At 32.5% G+C, this 10,616-nt stretch overlaps 2 protein-coding genes across 3 annotated transcripts; both read left to right on the forward strand.

The window, feature by feature from the left end:
• The first annotated feature begins 4,011 nt into the window (after positions 1-4,011).
• LOC120154520 (probable RNA-binding protein ARP1) lies at positions 4,012-5,368 on the forward strand. Of its 2 annotated transcripts, none has more exons than XM_039166239.1 (4): positions 4,012-4,231; positions 4,306-4,429; positions 4,554-4,672; positions 5,311-5,368. In XM_039166239.1, exons 1-4 carry the CDS (start codon positions 4,049-4,051, stop codon positions 5,329-5,331), a joined length of 447 nt encoding a protein of 148 aa, XP_039022170.1. In that variant the 5' UTR covers positions 4,012-4,048; the 3' UTR covers positions 5,332-5,368. The 2 variants fall into 2 exon arrangements, with proteins under 2 accessions (XP_039022170.1, XP_039022169.1); XM_039166238.1 differs by having other exon boundaries at positions 4,306-4,424; positions 4,549-4,672.
• A 2,027-nt stretch (positions 5,369-7,395) lies between these two features.
• On the forward strand, positions 7,396-8,452 carry LOC120154471 (14-3-3-like protein; the record flags this gene model as incomplete). The annotated part of the gene is made up of 4 exons (XM_039166218.1): positions 7,396-7,896; positions 7,969-8,091; positions 8,192-8,308; positions 8,384-8,452. Coding segments are annotated over 4 exons (810 nt in total), but the record flags the coding sequence as incomplete, so codon positions are not given.
• Between the last annotated feature and the right edge of the window lie 2,164 nt (positions 8,453-10,616).

The raw sequence follows: 10,616 nt of genomic DNA on the forward strand, positions 1-10,616 counted from the left end.
TCTCTAAAGCCGAATCCGACAGTCTTTTCCCCTAAGAACCTTTAGATCACCCTAGATCTAAAGAAAACAGAAGCTTTTACCTCGATTGAAATGTCTCTAGTGACGGTTTGAAGACTAACGGTTGCAGGTAAGTCTTCTCTTCATTTCTTTATTTTTCTGATATTTTTTCCTTGGTTGCTCGATGATTGCTCTCTATGTATGTCTTCGTGTTTTGCTCACTGTTTTGGTTCGTCTCTTCCTTGTTGTTTCTATTTTTTTCCTTCTCTGCAGGATCGGTGGTTTTTATAGCCACCACAGTGTCTCTCTTGAACCGGGTAAAGGAGGGATTTTTCGATGAGTCACCAAACTATAGTGGTGGCTCACCTTAGGGCTTTAACATGAAGGGGCAGTTGCGGCTTCTGGAGTCTTCGGTGAGACGTTATGGCAACGGGGCGTCTGCAGCGATTGGTGGCAACAGAGGTAGCGACCCGTGGCCCTAGGGTTGTGATACCCTAGGGTTTTCTGGATGGAAGCATTAATACCGTTGGATCTCCCTAGATCCAACGGCTACACTCACTGGCTGCTGGAGTTGAGATGATGAAACCCTAGTTGGGTTTAGGGTTATTGTTGGACCAGGTCAGGTGTCGGGTCAACCGGGATCTGGGCCTAGGATCAGGTCTGAATCTGTTCCGGGCCTCCGAATTTGATGCAATTGGGCCTATAATAATAATAATAATAATAATAATAATAATATTTATAATAATAATAATAATAATAATAATAATAATAATAATAATAATAATAATAATAATAATAAAGAGACAACAATTTAGTGTCTACAGTGGGGATAATATATTCATAAATCTCATAACGTTAAATACATAGATAAAAATATGTTAAAATCTATATAGTACAAAATATGCTTCACTTATACATAACCTTTCTTATTTGTGGATAAAATTTCATTCACGTATGTTGTTTTCGTGTCAAAATAATTCATTAATACCAAAAAAATATAAAGAAAATATAGCAAGTGGAAAGTAAGGGTAGGTCCCACAGAGACTCTGTAATTTCTGATTTAGTTATCTTTTTGTGTCTGAATGGTAGAGTTTGGATGGGGATGAAATTTAAGATAAAAATATATATAAAAATGTAATGTGAGATAAGAATAAGATAAATAGGGGGTTTTGAAAAACTGTTTGAAGTTAAGATAAAGGAAAATAAAAAATAAATAGAATAAAATAATAATTAGAGTTTGAAAAGAAGACTTATTGTAAAAAGCAGCCTAAGACTTTCAGCTTTGACTCAGTTTCCTCAGATCATTGAAATAGATTTTTACTTCAGGATTCACGCCGATTACTTGTCTACAAAGATAAATTCTCATGACTATGCTTTGTATACCGAATACCCAAGTGGAATCTTAAATATCAGTTTGTGGATTGATCTAAGCAACATCATTGTTGTAGATCTTAAAGTGCAATTTCCTCTTAGCAAACAATTTTGCTAAGTGTGTTCTTAGGAAGTTGAATGTGCTTCAATAAGTTGATCATTCCTCCCACATTAATCATAACAACAACCAGACCAACGTCGTCTTTTTGGTTATGAAAATTGTTTTGATTTGAAAATAAGCCCAGAAAACAGAGAGAGATATCTGAAACAATTTAAGTGTCTTACAATTCTCACATTTGGAATTGAGTCATCACTTTAGCCTTCGGCTTAAAAGAAAATTAGCTAAGCATGACAAAAATCATACTTATCATATTTTAAAAATAAAACTTGAAACAAAATAAAAACGTGAACTTTCAAAATAAAGAAGAACTTTATAAAACCAGAAGCAATAAAAAGATTTAAATATGAGTTGTAGAGATGTGTCTTTAGGCATACCCTGATAGGGTATTTATAGCCTTCAAAATCCTAAAAACAAGGAAAAGATAATTCCTAAAATAAAGAGATAAATCCTAAAGATAATTCTTAAACTAAAACTCTTAAAATAAACATTGAATAATAATAAAATAATCTTAAAAATAATTCTTGAATTAATTAAACTAAAATCCTAAAAACTTGGGATAATCTTCAATTCGAACTTTAAAACGGGTGTTGATCCATTCGTCATTTTAGAAGCGTTGACTGGACCTTCCGGAGGTGCTGACATCATGTCACGTTAGATGTGTTATGTCCAAAGTCATGCCCACTAATTCAACTTTGATTCAAAAAATAAAAAAATGTAGAATTATACCCTTTAAATGCATTTTAGACACAAAATATTAACTAAATAAATCACTTATCATTCATAGATAAAAGCTTATATTATATATATACTCTTATTGCTTGAACACGAAGTTGTAATTTCAATCTATTTAGTGGAAGAAGTGGGTCTATTGGAGACCTAAATATTCATATACTATAATTGTTATTAATTGATCATCTTTTAAAAAAAATATGATACATTAATAACCCGTACCACACATGATTTGAAATATTTATACATTTATTTTGTTTTATATTTCTTTATCGTATTTTATGTGGTACTTATATTATATAAGAGGTGCTTCCAAATTCAATGATGATTATTTTGATTACTAGAGGCTCCGCCAGTGCGTGCAAGTCTGTTTCTTATATTGTCCCAAGGAAATATGGACCAGAAATCAAAGTTGTTCTTACTATTAATATTATCTGAAAATACTTTAATTAATATTGATTCAAATTACTCATATATTATAACAAAAAAAAAATTAAATTTCAAAGACAGTAATAAGTACATTGGGTGACGGAGCTGTCATTCTTATTTTATGACCCCAACCCCATTCCCTTCTTCCCATTAGGGATGACAAACGGGCGGGTCGGGTGCGGATACCCTCTCTCCCATCCTCATACCCACCTAATATTTTTCAATTCACCACCCGCCCACCACTCATGATGAGTACAAATTTTCAAATTCACACCCACCCACGCAAGTATATTTTCAAATCCATCCACACATCCACTACCAACTAGCGACATACCCATCTAGACTCGCCTGACAGCAAACTAATGGGATGTTGGAGTTGGTTCCCAGACAGTTCGTGATGGGGTAGCAACGCATGCTTCAATTTGTCAGAGGAGTGGCTCTACGAATGTTATGGAGACAGATTGTAGGGAGCATGTAGTCACAGAGCTGGATTGTTGAGTTGCTTTCAATGTTAATGCTCATAGTGCGCCTAATATGGATTTTGAGGGACTAAAGAACATAGAAACTGCTGCTTTTGATGTTAATGCATATAGTACGGCTAATTTGTGTTTGGATGGGCAGCATGGGCTAAAGAACATGGAAAATGACGTGGTTAGTGGGATTATGGGTTTAATCAAATAACCGAATATTTCCCTAATTAAAGACCAAATTAAAGACTAAATATCCTTAATATTTGGTTAAATTATATGTTATATATTATACAATATTAAAATTTATAAATTAGTCTCTAAAATTACACCTAAATTCATAATGGTTCAAAATTTAATAGATATTTAGCTGGACGGGCGGATGCGGGGCAGGTAATGTCTCAAACCCATTACCCGCCCACCACCCACGACGGGTACCACTTTATAAATTCACACCCGCCTACTACCCGCTAAAATTATACCCATCCCCGCTCCAATTGAAGCGAATACGGTACAGAATCCACGAAACTGTACCCGTTTGCATCCCTACTTCCCCTCTCTCGATATCTCATATAGACAACAAATTAACGTTAGCAGCTGTCTGGTCTCTCCTTTCTCTCACTCCCTTTTGCAATAATGACAACAGTCAATTAACTTCCCATAACATCTTTAAACTCGCCTTCCTCTCATTCTCATACCATTTCCAAATGTTTCTTTCCTTGCAATAAAATTGGATAGGTGTGCCCTTGGAAATGTATGAAAAGAAGAGTATTGTGGAGCAGAGAGCAAAGGGGATGATGAAGATCATGGACTGGAATCGCAGAGGATTCAACTCACTTGGATCTCGTCGACTGTAAAACATAATCCGAAAAAGAAAGTGTAGTTTAATGCAAAAGGGAAGTTACATGTTTGTTGTTTTGTTTGTTTAGATGCAATGGTTTATCCATTTTATCGATCACCTTTCGGTGACACAACGTTGACGAAAGTGTTTGTTGGGGGATTGGCTTGGGAGACCCCAGCTGAGAAAATGCGCTGTTACTTTCAACAGTTCGGAGAGATTCTTGAAGCTGTTATCATCAGTGATAAAAACACTGGCAAATCTAAAGGATATGGCTTTGTACGTTTTCTCTTATATCTTCCTCATATGTATATGTACCTATGTATCTGAATAGGATGGATGTTTTTTCGTAGGTCACTTTTCGTGATCCTGAATCAGCTAGGAAGGCTTGCGTTGATCCAAATCCTGTAATCGATGGAAGAAAAGCCAATTGTAACATTGCGTCACTCGGAAGGCCTAGACCTTCACCGCCACGAGGTACTCCCCAAATCTATATTGCTCCGGTAACATACTCGAATACGGGTGTTGTATACGTTCACAACCGAATTCGAGTAACTAGACGATGACGATAATGAATCGGAAATGGTGGATTGATATGCAGGAAGAATTCAAGGTACTAACCCTTATCAGGGTGTTGTACAGCAAGGTGCACCGTCTTATAGTGGAGTTGCAGCACCAGTGCCGCCGCCGCCCCCTACTGTCTTTTTATCCGCTATATGGGTGAGTGCTCGATTATTGTTTTCACTGAAGGAATTAGTTCATCTTTTTGCTTCTACATATTAATAATGTATATTAAGCCATCTTTATAATCTAGTTCAATTCTTATACGGTAAACGAGAATATAGTGAGTTAATCATTTATGAAATCCTGAAAGATGAAGAGAAAGTATCGCTATGCTTTTATAGTGCTCAAATTTGTATTATCAAAATGGCCCCCAACTGATGTTACATATATGAGTTTATACGGAGGGACCCATTCTTAGCCTGTTAATTACTATGTCGTGAGTTGTCTACTTTCTATTTGTTTATTGTAATTTAAAAGAATATGTTCTGACTCTTCTTTTTATCTGAAATATTTATATACTATATTTCATATATGGATATTAAGATATGAAAATAGAGGTTATAGTGATTAAATTGTTGATCATTGTCTTCATCTGCCAAGAGAACTTGAAATAATGATCCAGCTCATTTACAGTTGTCATTTTCATTGTGTACGGACCAATTTAATTAAAGATCCAATACAAGAATAGACCAGCACCTCTTCATTGGCTTTACAGTACCTTTCACTTACGTCAAACACATTCGATCATAAGTGTTTGTTTGTATGTATGGAGTTTTTGATGAATGCCTTGACAGGTACCCAACTTACAGTGCTGAATATGGGTATCACCAAGTAAGTGATCGAACCTCTTTCTCTACCAATTTTCTCAGGGGGAAAAAAGCATTCCTATGTTTCTTTTTTCTTCAATGTTAAGCCGTATTGTTAATGAATAGTGGTGACATTGCAGACGCTCTATAATCCAAAAATTCGGCAGCCACAATACTATCATCAGCTGAATGGGCCATCATCATCATCATCACCAATGGGGTCCCCATATTATTATGGGTATTCTCTGCAAGCTCCAAGGGGAACATTTTCTGCACCACAGGCTCAACGTTTCCTTGGACCTTCCTACCTTTACTACCCTTCTCCCATGGAGGGTTCCTCCCCCTCATATCCTCCCTTTCATCTCACTACCCGTCTCTTTCCTTCCTCCACAGGTAAATCTTTCTTCCGATATTATTCCTCAAAAATTTACTGCAATTCATCACATTAGTATTTGTTACATTCGCAACCACTGGGATATATACTCGTATAAGACATTCACATCAGAGTTCGAATAACATAAATACGAATAAGCTCGAACCTGTGAATGAACTATGTGATTTTTACAGAGTTGTTGACATTGGCCCAAATGATTGATCCATAGAAAGTAATGACGGAGGAGCATAGTGTGGTTTCGGTATATAGCTGGGATAATGACTCATTCCTGCAAATATGGAGAGCCCCACTAGCCATGTTATGCACTATCATTGCTTATATATATATATATATATATATATGCAAACATGGAGATCCCCATATTTATCATCATCTTTTAGAAGATCATATATTCAAAGACTTTTATGTATTTAGAAGATGGTATCTTTACACTCGTTGCACACAAATACTTCATAAGAAATTAAAGAATTGAAACATGGTAGCCTTAAATTGTTATTATCAAACTTTTTTAATAACTAATTTTAGTTGCAGATTCACATACCGAACAGCAAACCACCACAGAAACAGAAGGAGGTGCCACTGCCATTACATCTGAAAGCCCAAAAACCTAAAAGGGAACAACAGTTACCCCTGCCAAATGAAACATTCAAAATTGTACAATCTTGATGAGTTTATTGCTCTTCATTGTCCACCTTTTTTCACTCTTAAATTCAAATTTGATACTTACATTTGAATAATATGAGTTTTGTCAATGGTCTAACATGAACATACTCCTGACATACAATTGTCATTGATACAATAACAACAATCCAACTCTGGGTTTAATTCAATTTATTTGTACAATTATTTATTGATAAAAATAAGTGTCGATTATTGATGAAATATGTGGCATTTCATTGATTTGGAATATGAAATGTTGAAATATTTTCTCCTTAAAAAATAATTTAATTATTTAAAATTTTAAAATAATATTTTTTTAGAATTATTATTTATTAACGCATTTAAAATTGAATTACTATTATAATCTTAAATATATATATTTTTGGCTTGGTTCAAGCTCAATATAATATAACTCTTCATTTTTGTCATGTATTTTAAAGTTGTTGAATATAATGTGATTCAAATTTAATAAAAAATAATTTTAACTTGAATTTTTTTTAAGAAATAGAACTTAAGAACCAAATAAAATAAAAATAATTTTTTTATTTATAAAATATTTTTTCAAAATTATAATTTGAATATTTTTTTTAATTTTAGAAAAAAATTCTTATATTAAAAATTATTTGTAAGTTTTAAAATTATTATTTAAAAATATTAAAATGAAATTTTAATTATAATATTAAATAAAATATTATCTATTAATTTTCTCTAATTAAAAAACGCACTAATTATTTTACAATAAAATCTACAATTTAATGTTATTTAAATAAAAAACAATTTGTTACCCAACAGTGAAGCTTTTTGCCTTCATCCATTGGCTCAGAAACGCAGAAGACTGGGGTTTGAGCTGACCATAATAGTGTTTTTTTCCTCCAAACTCTAACGGTCGACATTTGATCCCACCTTTTCCTCCCCTCCCTTCCTCCAACGCAATCCCCTAGTTTCTCCCACCCCTAACAAATCTCACTTACAAATTTTCAAAAACAAGAAAGAAAGCAAATTTTCCCTTGCATTGATTCGAAATTTCCACATTGGCGACCAAGACTCCTTCTACTCGCGGGGAACACGTCTACCTGGCAAAGCTCGCCGAGCAATCCGAACGCTACGATGAAATGGTCCAGTTCATGGAGAAAGTATCGGCTTACGCCGATAACGAGCAACTCAGCGTCGAGGAACGCAACCTACTGTCCGTTGCTTACAAGAACGTGATCGGCTCTCGCCGTGCTTCCTGGCGGATCATCTCTTCCGTCGAGCAGAAAGAGGAGAGTCGCGGTAACGAGGATCACGTCGCTAAAATCCGTGAGTATCGATCCAAGATCGAATCGGAAATCTGCTCAATCTGTGACGGCATCTTGAAGCTTCTTGACAAAAGGCTCATCCCCTCGGCTTCCTCTGGAGATTCCAAGGTCTTTTATCTTAAGATGAAGGGAGATTATCATAGGTATTTGGCCGAGTTCAAGACTGGAGCCGAACGCAAGGAAGATGCTGAGAGTACTCTCAATGCTTACAAATCTGCTCAAGTAAATTCTTCCCTTATTTTCTTCGATAATCCTTAAGAGTTTTGTTTTTGCTAACTTTTTTCCGTTTCTCAGGACATTGCAACCGCCGAGTTGCCCCCAACTCACCCAATCCTACTCGGACTGGCACTTAATTTCTCTGTTTTCTACTACGAGATTCTGAATTCTCCTGATCGCGCTTGCAACCTCGCGAAAAAGGTAGCTTACAAATTCACCATTGTTTTTCGTTTAATCTAAAAATAAAGTTGTAATATAATCCTACTTTTTGATTGACGTGTTGGATTTTGATTGGTTATAGGCATTTGATGAAGCAATAGCAGAATTGGATACTTTAGGCGAAGAATCATACAAAGACAGCAATCTCATTATGCAACTCCTCCGTGACAATCTCACTCTCTGGACCTCCGATCTGCAGGTGGATTTAGTTTTAAATAAACTCCTTCTCCCATTTATTTATCGAATTTAATAACGATAATATTTCAATAATTAGGATGATGGAACCGATGAGATTAAAGCAGCGGCCAAGAACGAGGGAGATGAGAAGCAGCCAAAGCAGTAGTCACAACTCTCGAGTGAGAGACGCCTTCGTTTCTATTATAAGTGGCCAATTGTTTGAGTCAATTTAACATCACATATTCAAATTATGTAAGTTCTTATTTTAACCACGGAGATAAAAAAAAAACACTCTGATGTTTAGCACATTAAAATATATATGCGACATATCAAAACACATCACTCATTGTTCTTATTAAGTAAATATAAAAAAAAAACCAATGATCATAATTTATTTCAAAATTTTAATTTTAATTGTAGTTTAAATATTATTAAATTCTCAATTTTATGTAAATTATATGATTAGCACCTAAATTATTACTTTTATTATGTTTTAGTACTTAAATTTTCACGTCACATTTCACTTTCTTCATCAAATTTTTTAATTAATCTTATTCAATCAATTAGGTAGTACCACAAGTCACCACTTATGAGGATAAAATGAATAAAATCTTAATTTTTGCTCCCAACATGAATTAAACTTCGACCACTTGCATGAGATGCAAGAGACACATACACTAAGTTAGACAAATCATTTGATTTAATTTCGCCACATTTCGTATTAACTTATATAATGATATCACAATAAAATAAATATTTTTCAATGATTATAAAATTCGAATATGTGACACATTAAATTAATGACCAATAGTTTAGGTATTCAACTATACTGTGAATATATTTTTATTAAGCCAAACTTAATACTTACATCATTTTTAAATTAAAGACTAATTTTTTACTTTATTTTAAAATAAAAATAATTAAATTATTTATATATTTTTATAATTTATATTAAATCATTCTAAAATGTATATTTATAGTATTATAAAATTTTTATTTAATTTTTAAAATTATATTATTTATTAGAAATAATATTATTTTTAAATTATATATTTAGTTTCATACAATATTATTTAAATTTAAAAATTATAATTTAAATTAATATTATTTTAAATAATTAATTAATATTATTTAAAATAATATGATTTTAAAAATTAAGCAAATATTTTGAAATATTTTTATAGTATTATAGATATATTTTTTAGAATAATTTAATATAAAATTTATAAAAATATATAAATTATTTAATTATTTTTATTGCTAAATAAAGTAAAAAATTAATTTTTAATTTAATAATGATTTAAGTATTAAATTCAGTATAAAAAGGATTTGTAGTATTGTTGAATGGCTAAGCTTTTGTTCATTAATTTAAAGTGTCAGATATTTGAATCTTATAATCATTGAAAAATATTTATTTTGTGGTGATGCTATTATATAAGTTAAATACAAAATATAATGCAAATAACCTAAATGATTAGCTTAGCTCAATGATACAATTAATAATTATATTCTAAATACAATTACAATTACATTCTTAAAATAAATTAATCATAAAATGATAACTAAATTTCTTAATATTTGCTTAATAAAGACAATTTATTTAGTGATGTGTTTAATGTGTTAGTTAATTACATGTTTTGATGTGTGAACATTCTTTCGTAAAAATTTTCCATCATAAATATTTTAGTTTTAAGACATTGGAATCATGTTATTAATTTTCAAAGATTAAAATATTATAAAAATAATTATTCGATGTTGTTAAAACATTTTTGATATTTCGATATAACAAATTAAGTTAAATGAATTTTAAGATTTTTACAAATGATTTTACAATTTATATTCGATTCAATTTATCGAATATCAAATTATTACTCCAAGTCTTTGAAGATCAATTTTAATCCTTACTAAATGTGTAAAATTGTGATTTGTACTTAAACTATTTTTGAAGCAATTTTTCAAAGTATTTTAAACCAAAATCAAGCCTTAAATCAATTTTTCAAAGGCATGCACCGATGCATCAATACCATGCATCGATGCATCAATGAATAAATTGAAACATCGAATGCATTCCATGCACCGATGCACTCTCCATGCATCGATGCACTCTGATTTAATTAAAATATCGAATGCATTTGATGCATCGATGCACAATCCATGCATCGATGCACCAGGCTATTTTTCAAACATCGAATGCACTTCATGCATCGATGCACTCTTAGTGCACCGATGCACTAGGATTCCAACGGTCAAAATATTTGAAATTTTACACTATTGCACCGATGCATAATGGTCATGCATCGATGCATGAGACGCTCCCACCCAGAAAATTA

Source organism: Hibiscus syriacus, unplaced genomic scaffold (assembly GCF_006381635.1).
Source record: "Hibiscus syriacus cultivar Baekdansim isolate YM2019G1 unplaced genomic scaffold, ASM638163v2 tig00111131_pilon, whole genome shotgun sequence".
Lineage (NCBI taxonomy): Eukaryota > Viridiplantae > Streptophyta > Magnoliopsida > Malvales > Malvaceae > Hibiscus > Hibiscus syriacus.